The 22503-nt window shown below is 37.2% G+C and overlaps 1 protein-coding gene and 1 pseudogene across 2 annotated transcripts in view; one reads left to right on the forward strand and one right to left on the reverse strand.

The window, feature by feature from the left end:
* Window positions 1–22503, reverse strand: part of SEC24D (SEC24 homolog D, COPII coat complex component) — a 129292-nt gene that overhangs the window by 39248 nt on the left and 67541 nt on the right. For both annotated transcript variants that reach the window (XM_053572074.1, XM_053572053.1), the window contains exon 11: window positions 8637–8761. In XM_053572074.1, the coding sequence (XP_053428049.1) occupies window positions 8637–8761 (125 nt within the window). The remainder of the gene's footprint in view (window positions 1–8636; window positions 8762–22503) is intronic.
* On the forward strand, window positions 9518–17680 carry LOC128572279 (eukaryotic translation initiation factor 2 subunit 2-like; annotated as a pseudogene).

Genomic DNA, 22503 nt, shown 5'->3' on the forward strand with positions numbered 1-22503 from the left:
CTGTAAGAAGTAAGAAAATCATTACATACAAAGGGAAGCGCATTAGAATGAGTGCAGATCTCTCCACTGAAACCTTTCAAGCTAGAAGAGGGTGGTCATCGACCTTTAATCTCATTAAACAAAATAACTTTCAACCCAGGATCCTGTATCCAGCTAAACTGAGTTTCATCTGTGATGGCAAAATTAAATACTTTAATGACAGTCACATTTTGAAGAAATTTGCCATAACTAAAACAGCTCTTCAGGAAATTCTCAGACCTATCCTCCATAATGAACAACACAATCCTCCACCACAAAGTAAAATCACTCAGAAACTTTTGATCAAATTCTAACTTCCATAGTGGCAAAAGGATTAAAAATGTCCACTGGTCTTTTGAAAAACTCAATACCAAAAATTACACCAGGCCTATCAATATTCTCAATTAATGTGAATGGATTAAATTGCCCTCTAAAGAGACACAGGGTGGCTGACTGGATACAAAAACTCAGGCCAGACATCTGTTGCATTCAAGAATCGCATCTTACCTTAAAAGATAAATATAGACTCAGGGTGAAGGGATGGTCATCTATAATTCAGGCAAATGGAAATCAGAAAAAAGCAGGTGTTGCAATTTTATTTGCAGATACAATAGGCTTTAAACCAATCAAAGTAAGAAAAGACAATGATGGTCACTTCTTATTTGTTAAGGGCAACACTCAACATAATGAGATTTCAATTATAAACATCTATGCACCCAACCAGAATGCACCTCAATTTATAAGAGAAACTCTAACTGACATGAGCAATTTGATTTCCCCCAGCACCATAATTGTTGGAGACTTTAACATTCCTCTGGCAGTGTTGGATAGATCCTCACAAAAGAAGCTAAGCAAAGAAATTTTAGAATTAAATTTAACCATTCAACATTTGCATCTAATAGACATCTATAGAACATTTCATCCTAACAAAACCAAATACACATTCTTATCAACAGCCCATGGATCATCTTCCAAAATGGATCACATATTAGGTCACAAGTCTAACCTCAGCAAATTTGAAAGAATAGAAATCATTCCTTGTATTTTCTTGGACCACCACAGAATAAAAGTTGAACTCAGTAACAACAGGAATCTCCACACGCATACAAAAACATGGAAACTAAATAACTTCATGCTAAATGATAAGCTGGGTCATAGACGAGATTAAGAAGGAAATTGCCAAATTTTTGGAACAAAACAATAATGAAGAAACAAACTATCAGAACCTCTGGGATACAGCAAAGGCAGTCCTAAGAGGAAAATTTATAGCATTGCAAGCCTTCCTCAAGAGAACAGAAAGAAAGGAAGTCAATAACTTAATGGGTCATCTCAAGCAACTGGACAAGGAAGAACTTTCCAACCCTAAACCCAGCAGAAGAAAAGAAATAACTAAAATTAGAGCAGAACTTAATGAAATTGAAAACAAAAGAATCATACAACAGATCAACCACTCAAAGAGTTTGTTTTTTGAAAAGGTCAATAAAATAGATGAACTGTTAGCTAACCTAACCTGAAGTAGAAGAGTAAAATCCCTAATTTCATCAATCAGAAATGATAAAGGCCAAATAACAACGGACTCCTCAGAAATTCAGCAAATCCTTAATGAATACTACATAAAACTCTACTCTCAGAAGTATGAAAATCTGAAGGAAATAGATCAATACTTGGAAACATGTCACCCTCCCAGACTCAGCCAGAAAGAAGTGGAAATGTTGAACAAGCCTAGAACAAGCTCTGAAATAGCATCAACTATAAAAAATCTTCCCAAAAAGAAAAGCCCAGGACCAGATGGCTTCACATCAGAATTCCACCAAACCTTTAAAGAGGAACTAGTACCTATATTACTTAATCTTTTCCAAAACATAGAAAAAGAAGGAATACTTCCCAACTCATTCTATGAAGCAAATATCACCCTGATACCCAAACCAGGAAAAGACCCAACAAGAAAAGAAAATTATAGACCAATATCTCTAATGAATATTGATGCAAAAATATTCAATAAGATCCTAGCAAACAGAATCCAACAACACATGAAACAAATTATACACCACGATCAGGTGGGTTTCATCCCAGGGTCCCAAGGATGGTTCAATATACGTAAATCCATAAATATAATACATCACACATAAACAAATTAAAAAACAAAGACCATATGATTCTCTCAATTGATGCAGAAAAAGCTTTTGACAATATCCAGCATCCTTTCTTGATTAGAACACTTTAGAAAATAGGTATTGAAGGAACATTTCTTAAACTGATAGAGGCCATCTACAGCAAACCCACAGCCAATATCATAGTGAATGGAGTAAAATTGAAAACATTTCCACTCAGATCAGGAACCAGGCAAGGATGCCCACTGTCTCCACCGCTTTTTAACATTGTAATGGAAGTCTTAGCCACTGCAATCAGGCAAGAAAAGGCAATCAAAGGAATCCAAATAGGACCATAAGAGATCAAATTGTCACTCTTTGCAGACAATATGATTATATATCTGGAAAACCCCAGGGAATCTACAAAACTCCTAGAAGTAATCAAGGAATATAGTAACGTCTCAGGATACAAAATTAACACTCATAAATCTGTAGCCTTTATATACACCAACAATAGTCAAGGGGAAAAAATAATCAAAGATTCTATTCCCTTTATAGTAGTGCCAAAGAAGATGAAATATCTGGGAATGTATCTAACTAAGGACATGAAAGATCTCTATAAAGAGAACTATGAAACTCTGAGAAAAGAAATAGCTTAAGATGTTAATAAATGGAAAAATATACCATGCTCATGGCTGGGAAGAATCAACATTGTTAAAATGTCTATACTACCTCTAAAGCAATTCACAGATTTAATGTGATCCCTATTAAAGCACCTCTCATATTTTAAAGACCTGGAAAAAATAGTACTTCATTTTATATGGAAACAGAAAAAACCTCGAATAGCCAAGACATTACTCAGAAATAAAAACAAATCAGGAGGAATCACGCTTCCAGACTTCAGACTTTATTATAAATTGAAAGTGATCAAAACAGCATGGTACTGGCACAAAAACAGAGAGGTAGATGTATAGAACAGAACTGAAGACCAAGAGGTGAACCCAGACACTTATTGTCATTTGATTTTCTATAAGCCTATTAAAAATATAAATTGGGAGAAAGATTCCCTATTCAATAAATGATGCTGGATGAATTGGCTGGCAACTTGTAGAAGACTGAAACTGGACCCACACCTTTCTCCTCTAACAAAAATTGACTCTCACTGGTTAAAGGACTTAAACTTAAGACATCAAACTATAAATATTCTTAGAGAGAGTACAGGGGAAACACTTGAGAAAATTGACCTGGGAGAAATTGGCCCCAGGCAATTGAAGCAACATCAAAAATACAATTAAGGTTATGGAGGGGGGAGGAAAAGCAGAAAGAGGGATGGAGGGAGAAGGGTGGGGCCTTGGTGTGTGTCACACTTTATGGGGGCAAGACGTGATTGCAAGAGGGACTTTGCCTAACAATTGCAATCAGTGTAACCTGACTTATTGTACCCTCAATGAATCCCCAACAATAAAAAAAAAAATACATTACTGGAATCTGATTAAATTAAAAAGCTTCTGCACTGCCAAGAACACACTAAGTAAAGCAAATAGACAGCCCTCAGAATGGGAGAGGATTTTTGCAAGTTATGCTACTGACAAAGGTCTAATAACCAGAATCCACAGAGAACTCAAACTTATTACTAAGCAAAAAACAAGTGATCCCATTTCATTGTGGGCAAGAGACACGAACATGAACAGAAGAAAACAGGTGCATGGCCTACAGACACATGAAAAAATACTCATCATCTTTAATCATCAGAGAAATGCAAACCAAAACTACTCTGAAATACCATCTAACTCCAGTAAGAGTAGCCCACATAACAAAATTCCAAAACAACAGATGTTGGCGTGGATGTGGAGAAAAGGGAATACTTCTACACTGCTGGTGGGAATGCAAGCTAGTACGTTCCTTCTGAAAGGAAGTTTGGAGAACACTCAGGGATCTAAATGTAGACCTGCCATTTGATCCTGCAATTCCTCTACTAGGTGTATACCCAAAGGACCAAAAATCATTTGGCAATATAGTTAGTTGCACCAGATTGTTCATTGCAGCTCAATTCATAATTGCCAAGTCATGGAAGAAGCCCAAGTGCCCATCAACCCATGAATGGATTAATAAATTGTGGTATATGTACACCATGGAATATTATGCAGCAGTAAAAAAAGTGGTGACTTTACCTCCTTTATGTTTACATGGATGGAGCTGGAAAATATTCTTCTTAGCAAAGTATCTCAGGAATGGAAAAAAAGTATCCAATGTACTCAGCACTACTGTGAAACCAATTTATAATAACTCATACTTGCATATGAAAAATGAAACACAACTTTAGGTTATGATGAAGGAGGGAAGGGGAGAGGGAGAGATTGGGATGGAGTGGGAGGGATAGTAGGGGATAGTACGGGGACCACACCTATGGAGCACATTGCAAGTACAAGTTGGTTCTATCATGTGTAGAACACAAATGTCCTAATGCTATAAATGGGTAAATGAGATGAAAGCTATGCTGATTAGTATGATTTATGCTCTCCAATCTGTACAAATAATCAACACACTGAAATGGGCATAAATGTATTTATGATCTATGTACAAAAGACTTAAAAAAAAAAAAAGAAATTCTCTTAGAAAACTCATTGTAAAAAACCAAAATATAAAACAATAGTTGAGCATTTTTAGGGTTATAAAGGTTTAAAAATTAAATTGCTAGGCATGGAATGTAGGATATGCATATTTTCATTTAGTTTTTAATTTCTCCTACATAAGTGGTCCTCAGATCCAGAGGGTTTTTGAATAAACAAAGCAATGCACTGTTGTTAAAGTTAAAAAAAAAAAAGAAAAAGTATGATCAACACCATCAGTACACTATAAGTACTACATATTTGGTCATATAACAAAGTCATAAGCAGAAAGAATCTTCTATTTTTCTTCCTAAAGTAAAATATTAACATACTCTATGTAGCTTAATCCCCCTAGGATGTGGTGAAGTTATTTAAACCTACTAAAATTTTACCACATATATAGAACTTTCAAGTTTACAATGGTGTTTATAGAAGCTATCTAATTTGATGATATATTATTTAGTTAAATATAACTGTGTTACCACTTTTCTAGACACATACGAAAATAAAATATTCTACATTTAAAAAAAAATCATCTACAAGTATCCACACCATAGAATGAACAGACACTACAAGTAATTTATTTGAGAAACAGTTTGCCAGCACACCACTAGTTTAATTCTTTTTTCCCAGTAAACCTTTCATGACGTAAGGTGAAAAATGTCCAGCAAACCATGAAAGGCTTTAATCCCCTTTCCAAGGTTGATCTGGAGCGAATTAAGGCAAAGGGCACAAAAGCAAAACTAGAGAAGGAACTCTGGATTGTTATTTTCCTCTGGATTTGGATATTTTCAAGTGCTGGGAAAAGAGTAGCCTGGATTCATAGGGTTCAATTAAAATCTAAACTAACATTTTTAAAAGCATCTAATCAGAATATCTCATATAACTGCAAAATATTATCTTGTCTCCACAGGAACATATTTTTTAAAAATTGAGACACAAAGAACTGCCCTGTGATTTTTTTTTTTAACAGTATAATTGCCTCATTAATCATATCCAGAAGAAGAAAACTAAGTCTGAGCCTGTCCTTCAGATTAGTTCTACATGAGTTTTGTGAAATTACATAAGGGACTATCATGAAGACTAGTAGATTGCTTCTCTTCTTCTTTTCAATTACTTTCCCTCAACATGTGCCCATCATCATTTTAAAGGGATGAATCCACTAGAGCCACACTGTAAACATCAGCAACGAGATGACCCAGAAAATTCTAAAATCAAGCATTTTGACCATTTTAGTTACACCAATATTAAAAAAAACAAAACCCCAAAGTAATCCAAGAGCTTCTTCTGAACAACAGGTAAAACATTTATAATCTCTTTCCAGTTCTAGAGAAGTCAGAAAAGTCTGGCAATCTTGGGAGGCCAAGATTCAGAATTAAACAGGAAATAATGAGGCCTTCCTTTTCCAAAAGATTAGCTAAGAGATTAACATGCCCTAAAATGTTAATCACAACTTCAAGCTGTGCTTCAAAAGGCTATTTGGCATATTACCTGCTTTGGTACAAAGAAGCAAATCAAATTGATGGCACTCTTTTTTTTTTCAGTTTTGGCCTGGACCGGGCTTGAACCCGCCACCCCCCGTATATGGGGCCGGTGCCCTACTCCTTGAGCCACAGGTGCCGCCCTGATGGCACTCTTTCCATAGACAATAAAGTTACACACATGTGCAGCCCAAAATAAATTTCAGGACAGAAAAAAACAGCCAGGTTTGTTTTAAAAGATAAAGGAGAAAAAGGTAGTTGGATTGAATGAACTCTTTTAAGAGAGATATTTGAATAGTGGTAAAGAATAACCAAAAATGTCCTTTTATTTTTTGTTCCTATCTTTTGCCAAAGCCACTTATGGGATATAAAGTTATGACACTGAAGGGAAGAAAGTGTATGATGTCACATCAACAGGTTGTGTCATAGCACCACCATGTTGAAAAGGAACCAGAGAGTGGTGAAGTAACTGCCTATGAAAATAGGTTAGCCCAGTTCAAACCAGTTTGAGAAAAGACATAGAGAGAAAAAGACCATTTCCAGAAATTAAAGTAGTTTCTTTTCTTATTAGCTAGGTTCAAATTTCAGATTTAGGATGAAACCAACTCATGAGAGAGTTCTATGATACAATACATCATACTCAGCAGAAAATCCATACTGCCCAAGTCTCTCTAAGAACAGGGTGAGGGAAACTACAGTCACAAATAAGTCTGTGGGTATCAGATGCCCTTCTTATGCCACCATCTCCAACTTGCTCCCAGCTCATTCTTCATTTTAGAATTTAGTTTGAAATCGGCTCAGGGTTTTTTAAACATCCTCACTGCTTTTCCAAACCATCTTCAAGAATATTATGACTTCAGCTTCACAGATACAAACAAAAGTACTCCTGGGAGGTCCAGGGTTCATTCCTCTGAGTCTCACATGTGCCAAAGCACCAGTCATATGAGAAAGAATACAGAGGAGTGGGCAGCCACAGTTCCACAGAGTCCTGAGGGCTAAAGACAATCCCCCCACCCTCAAAGAACATCCCCTTCCAGGACAGACTTCTTTTGTTCCAGGAGGGAGGGAAGAGGTGGGAGATGTAGGGACTGGTACAGATACCAGGTTACAGGTGCCGTTTACTAGGCTGGTTTATCTTTTTCAGCATGTCTTCTCTCATGAAGGATGGCGTCCTCCCTGCTCCTGAATCTCCTTACTAGATGCTAGATCCCCATGCTAAACATCTAGTTTGTACACTAACAGAATTTAAAAATAGAACCTATGTTGATATTTGTTTTAGGAGAGATGATAGAAGAAAAGAAATTAAAAGATACAGCTAGTTATTCCCTGTCACTTTTTAAATCTTTCTCTGAAAAGTTTTTATTCATGCCAAAATACTTTTTACCCTTTATCTCTCAAAACAAATCTGGTTGTTTTTTCCCCCCTGAAATTTAGTTTGGACTGTGTGTGCGTGTAACTTTATATTTTTTATGGTAAGATTGCCATCAATTGGATTTAGATGCAGGTAATATGCCAAAGAGCCTTTTTAAAATACAGTCTGAAGTCTTGATTAAGGTCTGGGGTAAGCTCATCTGTTTGCTATTGGAATTCGTTTTCTACCTTTCCTGCGTGCACTGTCCCTCTGCAACACCAAGGGAAGTAGTGCACTTTGGGCTACATTATAGGACACAGAGGCAGTAAGCTGACAGTGTATAACTGTGAGCAAAGGGAAATTTGACTAAAAAGTTAACATCCCTGCCATAAGACAACAGTTCAGGCCAGTGAGGTAGTTCACGCCTGGAATCCTAGCACTCTGGGAGGCCAAGGTGGAAGATTCCTTTGAGCTCAGGAGTTCAAGACCAGCCTGGGAAAAGTGAGACCCCTGTCTCTACTAAAAACAGAAAAACTATTCAGACATTGTGGCAGGTGTCTATAGTCCCAGTTACTCAGGAGGCTGAGGCAGAAGGGTCACTTCAACCCAGGAGTTCGAGGTTGCTATCAGTTAAGCTGATGCCATGGCACTCTAGCCTGGGTAACACAAGAGACTCTGTCTCGAAAAAAAAAAGGGCAACAGTTCATTTTCCGTCACCCCTTCAAACCCTCTACCATGCCCAGCAACTATTAGTTTCCATTGGGAAATCAATGCTTTGAAAAGTGAATAACAGGCTTACAAAGTCTTTACCACCGCACCGTTGGGATTTTCCTTACAATTTATAATGTATTTTGAATGTTTTCTTTACCATAGCATTTTCTTATCAGTTTGTTTCTTTTGCTTTGTATGAAAGATCACTCTGACTTTTTAAAGACTCAAAAGAATGGTGCTGCCTGATTTATAACTAATTACTCAATGTCTTCATTAGCAAAATATATCAACTGGTCACTCAACACTTGCTTTCTGGCCAATAAATTAATTCAGTTATAAGTTATAAAAAGTTATAAAAAAATGGCAGCTTTCTTACTTTGGAAGTTTTTCCAGCACGGTCTTTAGTTCTTCACATATAAGCTTGACAAGTCCGTTCTTTATGTTACTATATGAAACATCAATCATGAAGATAAAGGCTGGTGGGTTGGGAGGCTTATTCTTCTATAGGAAGGCAAGCATATCACATAAATAGATATAATTAGACAGTAAATACATTTCATAACCAAATGTAAACACTCTTTAGAACATCTGAATACTTAGGATATAACATCCGTGCAACTAAATCATCTTCTAGAATATAGTCTTTGATGCTATAAAAAAGATCAAAGAAGCTATTTTCTAGGGTATGATCTGGATCCTAGTATTGAATTAAATAGTACTGTAATACTTTTGAATTAAACCATCCTGTAACAACTAGCAGAGAAGGTTCACTTTTACAAAGCTCTGAAAATTTCACTATTACCACTGCCAGAGGGAGAGTATAGTATTGTGGCCAGCCTTGCTTATAACACTCTGCCTTATGGGACAAAATGTTTGGAATGTCAACAAACTGTGCTAAGAAAGAGTACATGGAATAATTAGTGTCTATTCTTGAAACTGCAATAAACTTTAATTAACTTGGATATCATTATTTTTAAATCTTTCAATTCTAAGCATATGAAATTATATACGAAAATGTAGAGTACAGTGGTGGGAGAGGTACTGGCAGGATCTGTGCTGCTGCTAGGACCTGGGCTGATGTGTCCAAGTTCTCATCCATGCCGAGCCCACTTGAACTGCAACCATGTCCGGAGACGAGGTCATGGAAAGTCTTGATCACATGGCAAGGAAATGGTGGAGAAGCAAGTAAATGTGCTCACAGAAAGTGAAATATTCTCCACTTTGGATAAACTCAAGGAGTGAAGACCTGAAAATTGGATGATTTTTGATCCTACTATGAGCAAGAAGAAAAAGAAGAAGAAGCCCTTTATTTTAGATGAGGAAGGAGATGCCCAAACAGAAGAAACCCAGCCCTCAAAAACAAAAGAAGGGGAGCCAGAGCTGACTCAGGACAAAGATACAGAAGCTGATGAAGAGGACAGTAGGAAAAAAGATGCTTCTGATGATCTAGATGACTTGAACTTCTTTAATCAAAAGAAAAAGAAGAATAAACCAAAAATGATATTTTTTTTTTTTTTTTTTTTTTTTGTGGTTTTTGGCCAGGGCTGGGTTTGAACCTGCCACCTCCAGCATATGGGACCGGCACCCTACTCCTTGAGCCACAGGCGCCGCCCCCAAAATGATATTTGATATTGATGAAGCTGAAGAAAGTGTAAAGGATCTTAAGATTGAAAGTGATGTTCAAGGGGCGGAGAAAAGATGACTGACTGAAGCCAGCTTTCCACAAAGGCTCCCATCCAGAAGGAGAGTTAAAGGACAGAAATTTAGCAAGTAACCTGGCAGATTAGAGCTGCGCCAAGAGAGAAGGTTGAAGAACGCACATCAACCCTGCTGAGGTGAGCTGCGACCCCAAGGATACAAACAAAAGGTACAAAATCCATCACCAAGCAGATGGGAGTCCCCTCCCACATGAGAACAGCTCGGAGTACCCTATAAACAAACAAGCAGAGTTCAAAAGTCCTCCCATTATACTTCACAGGAGAGACCCTCTAAAAACTGGACGTACTTCCTCTATTGGGGTGCCATGGTGCTCTCCTGATAGGTATAAAACTGTGTAAAACCGTATATATCCTCTACCTGCAATTCTGAGCTCCCAGCACTCCTCTCCACTCTCACTATAAGGTCTGGAGGCCTGTCCCCCAAGAATCTAGATTCTTGGGTGTTTTCTTGAGAGGTGTGGACAGGGTTTGGACTGCTGCTGCTTGGTGGTGATTCTGTGGCACAGGAGTGAGGAGAGGACTGTTGGCTGATAGGGAACATACAGGAGCGGCAGTGCCCCAAGGCACAGAACAGTAGCCATTTTTGGCAACAATAGGGCTCGCCCTTGGATATTCCGGAGTCACACCACCTATCTCTCTAAGCAACCAGAGGAGGACGGGCATCTTCTCAGGTGGCAACCACCAGTGGAACAGATCTGGGACAGAAACACAGGCCCTGTGAGTAAAGAGTTTTCCTGAGGTGTCACCGGCCTGGGTGGAGTGCAGGGAATACATGCACAGAGCCAGCTGATTCCCAGGGCAGGGCTGACCCAGAGGACAGCTTTACTAAGCCTAAGACACACCCACACCCCAGGGGATCATCAGCCTAAACAAAGGAGGGCAGGCAGAAGCAGGAACTAACAGGTAACAGTGCTGTGAATACAAACTACAGCTGAGACGAGACAGCGGCACAGACAGGGCTTAAGGCATAGGTTCTATGAACTCAAGAAACTTCTCTTCTGAAGGGGAATTTAGAAGGGACAGAAACAAATTCCGCAAAGTTGTTCTGTTCTGTCAGTAACATCAATAAGGGGCAGAGAGCAGGGGCCTGGCTGAGGAGACATATACCTCCTTGTGATTCAGGCAGGTGCAAACCCCTGGAGTATCTGCTCATTGGAGACAACTGGGTCAAAGCTCTGCAGGGCTATCAGTGACTGGATGTGACAGAGGTGCAAGGTAGGGAAGGAGGCATCAATCTTCCCAGACTAATCTATTTGCTGGGTGGGTCCTCCTGACCTCATGGAGCACTAGAGCAAGTCATATTTCAATTGTCAGCAGACCCATGCGATCTAGTTGCCAGTGACCTTTTAAACTTCACCAACTGAGACAGGTGCTGATTGAGACAATTGATTTGGACCTTTTGAACTGAACCAATCGGCTGAGGACTATCCAAGTGGTACCCTGGGTGTGTAGTTGTAGGAAGGTTTGATTTTCCTTTTCCAATTGTTGCCTATAGGGGGCGGGGTGACTTAATTGCTGGTATTTTCTCCACAGTTGAGAATTAAACCCAGAGTAACTGTTTCACTAGGGTCAGACAGAAACCAGCTGAAAACAAGACAGAGCCACTTGGCCCCACCACACCAAGCAGGTCACCAGCTTCTCAGGCCATAGAACCATACAGGTCCTCGGCAAAGCTCCAGGGGAAAAGGTACAGACACTAGTCCCAGCTTTTGGGCAAAGGGCTGGTCAATCACTAATCCTGGAGCCCCGAACCCAACTTTTCTTTATCTACTCATCTAGTCAAACGGTGTAAAATAATCATGGGGCAGAATCAGCAGAAAAACTCTGGTAACATGAATACCCAGAGTAGATAACCCCCCCCCCAAGGAAAGATATGGCAGATCTAACAGAAGATCCCATTCATAAACAGATGGCCAAGATGTCGGAAATCAAATTCAGATTTTGGATTGCAAACAAGATTAGTAGAATGGAGGAAAAGTTGGAATTAGAAATTCGAGGAGCAATTAAAAAGTTGTCTCAAGAATTCAAGGAATTTAAAGATAAAACCATCAAAGATTTTGACACATTGAAGCAAGAATTTGCAGCCCTCAAAGATCTGAAAAATACAGTAGAATCCCTCAGTAACAGAGTGGAGCAAGAAGAAGAAAGAATTTCTGACATTGAAGACAAAGCTTTTGAACGCTCCCAAACTCTCAAAAAGGAAGAGAAATGGAGAGTAAAAACAGATCATTCTCTCAGAGAGCTCTGGGATAATTCGAAGAAGGCTAATATCTGCCTCATTGGAATCTCTGAAAGCGATGAAGTGGCTTCGCAAGGCACAGAGGCTCGTCTCCATGAAATTATGAAAGAGAACTTTCCAGACATGCCAAGAGATTCTGAAATTCAGATAGCAGAAAGTTTCAGAACCCCGGCACAACTCAACCCAAATAAGTCATCCCCCAGGCACATCATAATTAACTTCACTGAACTTAATATGAAGAAGAAAATTCTGAAAGCAGCCAAATGTAAAGAAAACCATAACCTACAAAGGGAAGAATATTAGAATGACTGCAGATCTCTTTGTTGAAACCTTTCAAGCCAGAAGAGGGTGGTCATCGACTTTTAATCTCCTAAAACAAAATAACTTTCAATGCCGGATCCTGTATCCAGCTAAACTGAGTTTCATTTATGATGGAGAAATTAAATATTTTAATGACATTCACATGTTGAAGAAATTTGCCATAACCAAACCAGCTTGTCAGGATATTCTCAGACCTATCCTCCATAACAAGCACAATCCTCTACCACAAAAGTAAACTCACTCAGAAACTTTTGATCAAACTCCAACTTCCAAAGAAGCAAAAGGATTAAAAATGTCCACTGGACTTTTGAAAAACTGGAAACCCCAAATTTTACCAGACTTATAAATATTCTCCATTAATGTGAACAGCTTAAACAGTCCTCTAACAAGGCACAGGTTGGCTGACTGCATACAAAAACTCAGGCCAGATATTTGCTGCATACAAGAATCTCATCTTACCTTAAAAGATAAATATAGACTCAGGGTGAAAGGATGGTCATCCATATTTCAGGCAAATGGAAATCAGAAAAAAGCAGGTGTTGCAATTCTATCTGCAGATACAATAGGCTTTAAACCAACAAAAGTAAGGAAGGATAAGAATGGTCACTTCATATTTGTTAAGTGTAATACTCAATATTATGAGATTTCAATTATTAATATTCATGCACCCAATCAGAATGCACCTCAATTTATAAGAGAAACTCTAACAGTTATGAGGAACTTGATTTCCTCCAGCGCCATTATAGTCAGAGATTTTACACTCCTTTGGCAGTGTTGTATAGATCCACCAAGAAGAAGCTAAGCAAAGAAATTTTAGATTTAAACCTAACCATCCAACATTTGGATTTAACAGTCATCTGCAAAACATTTCATCCCAACAAAACTGAATACATATTCTTCTCATCAGCCCGTGGAACATAGTCCAAAATCTTCTTAGGTCACAAGTCTAACCTCAGTAAATTTAAAGGAATAGAAATTATTCCCTGCATCTTCTCGGACCACCATGGAATAAAAGTTGAAGTCAGTAACAACAGGAATCTGCATACTCATACAAAAAACATGGAAGTTAAATAACTTTACGCTGAATGCTAGGTAGGTCAGAGATGAGATTAAGAAGGAAATTGCCAAATTTTTGGAACAAAACGATGATGAAGACACGAATTACCAGAACCTCTGGGATACCGCAAAGGCAGTCCTAAGAGGGAAATTTATAGCACTGCAAGCCTTTCTCAAGAGAAGGAAAATAGAGGAAGTTAACAACTTAATAGACATCTCAAGCAACTGGAAAAGGAAGAACATTCCGACCCCAAACACAGTAGAAGAAAAGAAATAACCAAAATTAGAGCAGAATTGAATGAAATTGAAAACAAAAGAATTATACAACAGATAAATAAATCCAAAAGTTGGTTTTTTGAAAAGGTCAATAAAATAGATAAACCTTTGGCTGACCTAATCAGGAAGAAAAGAGTAAAATCTTTAATTTCATTAATCAGAAATGACAAACACTAAATAACAACAGACTCCTCAGAAATTCAAAAAATCCTTAATGAATATTACAAGAAACTTTATTCTCAGAAATACTGACCAATACTTGGAAGTACATCACCTTCTAAGACTTAGCCAGAATCAAGTGGAAATGTTGAACAGGCCAATATCAAGTTCTGAAATAGCATCAACCATACAAAATCTCCCTAAAAAGAAAAGCCCGGGACCAGATGGATTCACGTCAGAATTCTACCTAACCTTTAAAGAGGAACGAGTACCTATATTACTCAACCTATTCCAAATATAGAAAAAGAAGGAAGACTACCCAACACGTTCTATGAAATAAACATCACCCTGATCCCCAAACCATGAAAAGACCCAATAAGAAAAGAAAATTATAGACCAATATCACTAATGAATATAGAAGCAAAAATATTCAACAAGACTCTAACAAACAGAATCCAGCAGCACATCAAACAAATTATACATCATGACCAAGTCAGTTTTATCCCAGGTCTCAAGGCTGGTTCAATATACATAAATCTATAAATATAATTCAGCACATAAACAAATTAAAAAACAAAAACCATATGATTCTCTCAATTGATGCAGAAAAAGCTTTTGATAATATCCAGCATCCCTTTATGATCAGAACACTTAAGAAAATTGGTATAGAAGGGACATTTCTTAAACTGATCGAGGCCATCTACAGCAAACCCACAGCCAATATCGTATTGAATGGAGTTAAACTGAAATCATTTCCACTCACATCAGGAACCAGGCAAGGTTGCCTGTTGTCTCCACTGCTCTATATCATTGTAATGAAAGTTTTAGCCATTGCAATTAGGAAAGAAAAGGCAATCAAGGGTATCCATATAGGGTCAGAAGAGATCAAATTTTTGCTCTTCACAGATGATATGATTGTATATCTGGAAAACACCAGGGATTCTACTACAAAACTCTTAGAAGTGATCAAGGAATACAGCAGCATCTCAGGTTATAAAATTAACATTCATAAATCAGTAGCCTTTATATATACCAACAATAGTCAAGCTGAAAAAACATTAAGGACTCTATTCTGTTCACAGTAGTGCCAAAGAAGATGAAATATTTGGGAATTTATCTAACAAATGACGTGAAAGATCTCAAAAAAGAGAACTATGAAACTCTAAGAAAAGAAATAGCTGAAAATGTTAACAAATGGAAAAACATATCATGCTCATGGCTGGGAAGAATCAACATTGTTAAAATGTCCATACTACCCAAAGCAATATACAATTTTAACGCAATCCCTATTAAAGCTCCACTGTCATACTTTAAAGATCTTGAAAAAATAATACTTCGTTTTATATGGAATGAGAAAAAACCTCCAATAGGCGAGACATTACTCAGAAATAAAAACAAAGCAAGAGGAATCATGCTGCCGGACCTCAGACTATACTATAAATCGATAGTGATCAAAACAGCATGGTACTGGCACAAAAACAGAGAGGTAGATGTATGAAACAGAATAGAGAACCAAGAGATGAACCCAGCTACTTACCATTATTTGATCTTTGACAAGCCAATTAAAAACATTCAGTGGGGAAAAGATTCCCTATTTAACAAATGGTGCTGTGTGAACTGCCTGGCAACCTGTAGAAGACTGAAACTGGACCCACAGCTTTCACCATTAACTAAGATAGACTCTCACTGGATTAAAGACTTAAACTTATGAAACTATAAAAATTCTAGAAGAGAGTGCAGGGAAAACCCTTGAAGAAATCGGTCTGGGGGAGTATTTTATGAGGAGGACCCCCGGGCAATTGAGGCAGCTTCAAAAATACACTCCTGGGACCTGATCAAACTTAAAAAGCTTCTGCACAGCCATGAACACAGTAAGTAAAGGAAGCAGACAGCCCTCAGAATGGGAGAAGATATTTGCAGGTTATGTCTCCGTCAAAGGTTTAATAACAAGAATCCACAGAGGACTCAAATGTATTAGCAAGAAAAGAACAAGTGATCCCATCGCAGGCTGGGCAAGGGACTTGAAGAGAAACTTCTCTGAAGAAGACAGGCGCACAGCCTACAGACATATGAAAAAATGCTCATCATCCTTAATCATCAGAGAAATTCAAATCATAACTATTTGGAGGTATCATCTAACTCCAGTAAGATTAGCCCATATCACAAAATCCCAAGACCACAGATGTTGGCATGGATGTGGAGAAAAGGGAACACTTTTACACTGCTGGTGGGAATGCAAATTAATACATTCCTTTTTGGAAAGATGTTTGGAGAACACTTAGAGATCTAAAAGTAGACCTGCTATTCACTCCTATAATTCCTCTACTACGTATATACCCAGAAGACCAAAAATCACATTATAACAAAAATATTTGTACCAGAATGTTTATTGCAGCCCAATTCATAATTGCTAAGTCATGGAAAAAGCCCAAGTGCCCATCGTTCCATGAATGGATTAATAAATTGTGGCATATGTACACTGTGGAATATTATGCAGCCTTAAAGAAAGATGGAGACTTTACCTCTTTTATGTTTACATGGATGGAGGTGGAACATATTCTTCTTAGTAAAGTATCTCAAGAATGGAAGAAAAAGTATCCAATGTACTCAGCCCTACTATAAAACTAATTTATGGCTTTCATATAAAAGTGATAACCCAGTTATAACCTATGAATATGGGGAAGGGGGAGGGAGGATGATTGGTGGGATTACACCTATGGTGCATCTTACAAGGGTATATGTGAAACTTAGTAAATGTAGAATATAAATGTCTTAACATAATAACTAAGAAAATGCCAGGAAGGCTATGTTAACTAGTGTGATGAAAATGTGTCAAATGGTATATAATACCAGTGTATGGTGCTTCATGATCCCATTATGTACACAGCTATGATTTAATTGAAAAAAAAAAAAAAAGTGATGTTCAAGAACCAGCTGAACCAGAGGATGACCTTGACATTATGCTTGGCAATAAAAGGAAGATAAAGAAGAATGTTAAATTCCAAGATGGGGATGAAATACTAGAGAAAGATGAAGCTCTAGAAGATGAAGACAGCAAAAAAGGTGATGGTATCTCTTTCAGTAACCAGACGGGCCCTGCCTTGGCAGGCTCAGAAAGAGACTAAACATGTGAAGTTAATGAATCGAGCAACATCATGAGGAAAAAGTATCCAGATATGGCTGCTGGAGAGAAAAGGAAATTCGTCATGAAACCTCCACAGGTCATCTGAGTAGGAAACAAGAAAATTTCTTAATTTCATAGATACCTGTAAACTATTACATGGTCAGGCAAAACGTCTTGCATTTTTATCAGCTAAATTGGGTACAAGTCGCTCTATAGATGGTAATAATCAGCTTGAAATCAAAGGAAGATTCCAACAGAAACAGAAAATGTCTTGAGAAGACATATCAAGGAGTTTGTCACACATGCCGATCACCAGACACAATCCTGCAGAAGGACACCCAACTTTATTTCTTATAGTGTGAAACTTGTCATTCTCGATGCTCTGTCGCTAGTATCAAAACCGGCTTCCAGGCTGTCATGGGCAAGCGAGCTCATGCCAAAGCTAACTAATTTGCTAATCACAACCAGTTTTGTAAAGTGTGATGTGGAGATTCGGCTGGATGGTTTGCCATCAGAGTGGATATACCATTGTATTAAAAACAAGATAAAAAAGCTAAAAGAAAGAAAGAAAAACATAACTGCATACCTAAAAATTTGTACCATATTATTGCTTACATAATTTCTTATACGTCTATAGTAAAAATGGAATGTTAGGCCTTTTCTTTGTTTCAAACAATCACTATAGCATGGAGCAGCTGTTATGAAAACATTTTCTTGCTTATTTGTCCCTTTACTGGCTAGTGTTCAAAAAGCTCTTAGGAAGTGACTCTTCAGTTATTTCTTAAATATTTAGAAATGACAGCCACAAACAACTTTAGTAACCTAGAGAATAAAGAGTTAAGACCTAAATATTTTTAACTTTATTATAAATCATAAAAATGTTCTAAAATAAAATTGTATTTAATTATTATAAAATTAGATAATGTCTGTATCTTATTGATTCATTCCATATCCACGACGAGGCGAAGATATAACAATTTCTAATAAAAGTCTTTCATTTTAAATAAAAAGAAATTAAAGGACTTAAAAGTCATCATCCTGAAAACTTCATCCCTTTGCCAAAATAAAACTAAAAAAGAGATGAAGGAACTCCACTATCTACGTGAGTAATTCTTAGGGCAAATCATTCCTGATTCTTGCTTGTCTAATTCCTAACATAGATTTATGCTGATTTAAATAACCATTTCTGTTAATAAAACAAAAACCTCTTTGTGATGAATCCAAATGTACCTTACCATTCTTGTTCTCTCCTAAATTCGGCATTACCCACTCCCCATTAAATATTTTCCACATCTCCAACCTTCGTATTTCTACAGAAATGTTTCACTATACCTTGTTTTTTAATATATGCAAAATTAATTCATCATTCCTCTAAATCATGCTCTCTTCCCAATTTTTCTATCTTTACATCACTACATGCCAACTCAAAGATTTGAAAATGTGAAATTAGATATGGCTTTTCCTTTTCTTTCAATCACTGAGTCATCACATTGTTTTTCTCAAAATGATTCTTTCATGGTACTTTCTCCCATCCCTACTCTTCACCACCTAGAAGCTTCATTTCATGCCTAGATAACTGTAACAGCTCATCATTACCTTCCTTAATCTATCATTCTACCCTTTCAATTCAGCTTGCTTTGTCCAACCAAGCTTAACATGCACACACACTAAAAAGATCTGGTTCTCCAGGTTGCTTTACCAAAACTGCTCTCTTAGAGGTCACTGACCTACAAAGACTTGAAATAAAATCCTGCACTCATCCTAAATCTCTTCTACCTCTTTACAACCTCAGGCACAACCACCGCTTTCGCTTCCTTAGCTGCCAGGGAAGCCTTTCCTCCCCATTTTTCTCACTCCGGAACATTTTGTTTATCCTTTCATCTGTCAAGAGATACTTGGTTGCTTCCACCTTCGCTTCTCTTTTTCATTTCCTCGTCTTTCACCAAAGAACCCCTTCTCCTTTCCTCTCACCATGGGTTCCATCACAGGAATTGCATTCATTTGCTCATTTTCAACCAGCATCTCTATATGGGTGACTCTTCAAATTCTCTCCCATCTCTTTTTTGAGCTCAAGTCCAGCACATTCCAATTAGCTATAGCACACATTCACGTGAAGGTTCTGCCAGCACCTCAGACTCAACATTCTAGAAGTCATGAAAATATTTCTTAGAATCCCCCCAAAAAATAATCTGAGGTTGAAATCTGACTGTCTCAACCAGTTAACTGTGAAGGCCTTTTAGTTTCTTTTAGTTTCAGTGCCTAAATTTAGAGTTTTTTCTCTCTTTTTTGTTAGTTTTAGTTGGCTTAAAAAAATAACATAAAAGTCACCATCTTAGCCATTTTAAGGGTACATTCAATAGTATTAAGTGCATTCCCATTGTTGTACAACACCACTACCATCCATCACAAAACTCTTTTCATCTTGTAAAACTGAAACTCTGTGCCCATTAAACAATTTCCACTGACCTTCTCCTGGCAACCACCATCCTACTTACTGTCTCCATGAATCTGACGACTCTAGATACCTCATGTAAGTAGAATAAAATAACATGTTTATTTCATGCAGTGCAGTATGCTCAATATTCATCCAAGTTGCAGCATGTGTCAGACTTCCCTTCCTTTTTAAGGCTGAATGATATTTCATTGTATGTATATACCACATTTTGTTTATGCATTTATCTGTCAATGGATACTTGGTTGCTTCCACCTTTAGGCTTTTATGTGTAATGCTGCTTTGAAGGCAGATGTGCAAATATATTTTTGAGACTCTGCTTGTAACTATTTTGGAATATAAACAAAAATGGAATTGATGGTCATATGGTAATTCTATTTCTAATTACTTGAGGAATTACCATATTACCTTCATTTTCTCCTACTTGGACTACTACACTAACTTCTAATGCTTACTTGCCTCCAATCTCTCTCCTCTCTTCTATTCTGACATACTGTTGTCAGAAAAAACTAAGGCAAAATACAGATCACAATGCTACTCCTCTAAGAACAGGAAGCTTACTGGTGCTCAGCACCCAGCACATAGCATGGCACTAGAAAGAGGTTGACAGACTGAGTGAAAAAAACGCATGAATGGATGGATGGTTGGATGAATTAATGGAAAGTCATCCTTAACTTTAACTGTCCCCTTGGCCTACTGAATTAACATAAGCTCTTCAATGCCCTGGCACTCAAGACTCACCATTTAACAAACATGTATAAAAACCTAAGAGATCAAAGATATGATGCTAGATGCACCAGAAAATAAAAAAATAAACTGTGTCTCAAAACAATTTCCCAGCTTTATTTCCCATTATTCCCAATTCACATTCTCCTAACAACTTAAGTGGTAGTCATTTTCAAAACATCTCTTGTCCAGAAGTCTGTACAGACTAGTGGGCCTGAGCCAAGAATTTGGCTAGCAGAGTGTTTTGTTTGGCACAGTGTTTCAAAAAAAATCTTTAAATTTGAATATGTCTTGTGGGAAGGGAGAATATTCTAATTATCCTATTCTCCACAGTAGGTCCATGTGACTCATCTACGATGCCTGCCTCACCCCTAAAGAAATCTGAGTAAATTGTCAATTCTTTTGTGAAACTGTTTCTTCCCACTATTCCGTTCCCCCTTTTCCATTTTCATATGTTGATCCCCTGCTCATGGTTTAACCAACTTAACTTCCCCTTTGAAGCCTAAAAATCCTATTTTCTTATGACACTCTTGACTTTTCTATTCTTACAGCATTCATCATATTTGAGTTTATATCATAATCATATACATCCCTTATCAGGTGTATAGATGGAAGCACCTCAAGAACAGGTTTATCATCTTGCTAACTCTGGTATCACTCACAGCACAAAGACAAGCTCCTTCGACATGTTAGCAGTCCAAAAAATGTCAAAGTGAATTAGAATTAAATGAAGAATGTACATATTTTATTCAAGAAAAAAAGGCTGACTTGGAAGGACACTTTACATTTCAGGTATACTTTATATGCAGATATATTCTACAAACATAAATAATAAATTCTTAGTTATTTGACATAGCTGAGGTCTTTTTTCTCCAGGGGAACTCCAGAGTGATTTTGTAAATACTTGCTTATACAACCACAGTGTATATGGACAAGGAATAGGGGTTCTGTGGTCACACAGAAAATGGCTGTCACTCTGGCTCTGTCACTATCTAGATATATGGCCTAAGACGGGCACTTAAACTCACTAAGCTTCAGTTTCTTCACTTAATGGTGGTACTGACCACATGGATTCACGGTGAGAATATAATGTGAGAATATAATTATACAATTACAAAGGAAGAATTTGACATAGAGTTTGACACATAGTAAATGTTTAATAAACATCTAATTGTATTATCTAAAATTGACATTAAACTAAAATAAAAAGGGAAAATGTGATTTTGCAATTCCCTTTTTGGCATGTGTAGCATTAAAAAATACACATACAGGGCAGAGCCTGTGGCTCAAAGGAGTAGGGCACCAGCCCCATATGCTGGAGGTGGTGGGTTCAAACCCAGCCCCGGCCAAAAACTGCAAAAAAAAAAAAAAAAAAATACACATACAAATTAAATAAGCTCATTTTCGTCATCCAAATCCCCAAGCCAACTCATTATTACACTTTAATTACATTTTAAATTATAATTAAATTTTAAAATGTATACACCATATTTATTATGAGCCCTACTTAGAATAATGAAAGTTAATTTAAACTTAGAAAATTCTTCAAAATGTATAATTTTTATTTGGTTTCTTGTTTGCTGGGTGAAATTTCCCATCAATTAGACTTCTGGAATATTTCCAGATAACAGAGTTTGAAGATCCTAAGACTTTTGTTCCCAGAAATAGATTTGACTCTCTGCCTAAGTTTCTACTAAAAAAGCATAAAATCAAGATAATGTAGCCTTTCTGGCAGAGAACTGGAAATTCAGAACATGGTTAAATTTATACTACAGTTGCAAAGATCCATGAATAAATTTTCTATTGGTAGTTAGGATGGCTTTATTACACTTAATTAGAACATTAAATGTTTATGTATTGCCCAATGATTCTCCTTCAGTCAACAGAAGTTACGAACAAATAAACTACCCAAAAGTAATTATACTTTAGGACATGCTTCTTCCCTGAAATAAAGCATTTGTACCAAAAATGTTTCCAAATTTTCCCAAATGCTTAACTTAACTTAATTTTAAAGTCATAAAGGATTACGTTTTCTTTAATACCTTAGCCCTATGTGATGCAGTGTAAAACAATCACATAAAAAAGTAAAATAAATGGAATGAGTTATATAACAGAAAAGAAATTTTAAGAGTCAGTCAACCGAAAAAAATCACAGTTAGAACAAATGTTCAT

Source organism: Nycticebus coucang, chromosome 1 (genome assembly GCF_027406575.1).
Source record: "Nycticebus coucang isolate mNycCou1 chromosome 1, mNycCou1.pri, whole genome shotgun sequence".
Lineage (NCBI taxonomy): Eukaryota > Metazoa > Chordata > Mammalia > Primates > Lorisidae > Nycticebus > Nycticebus coucang.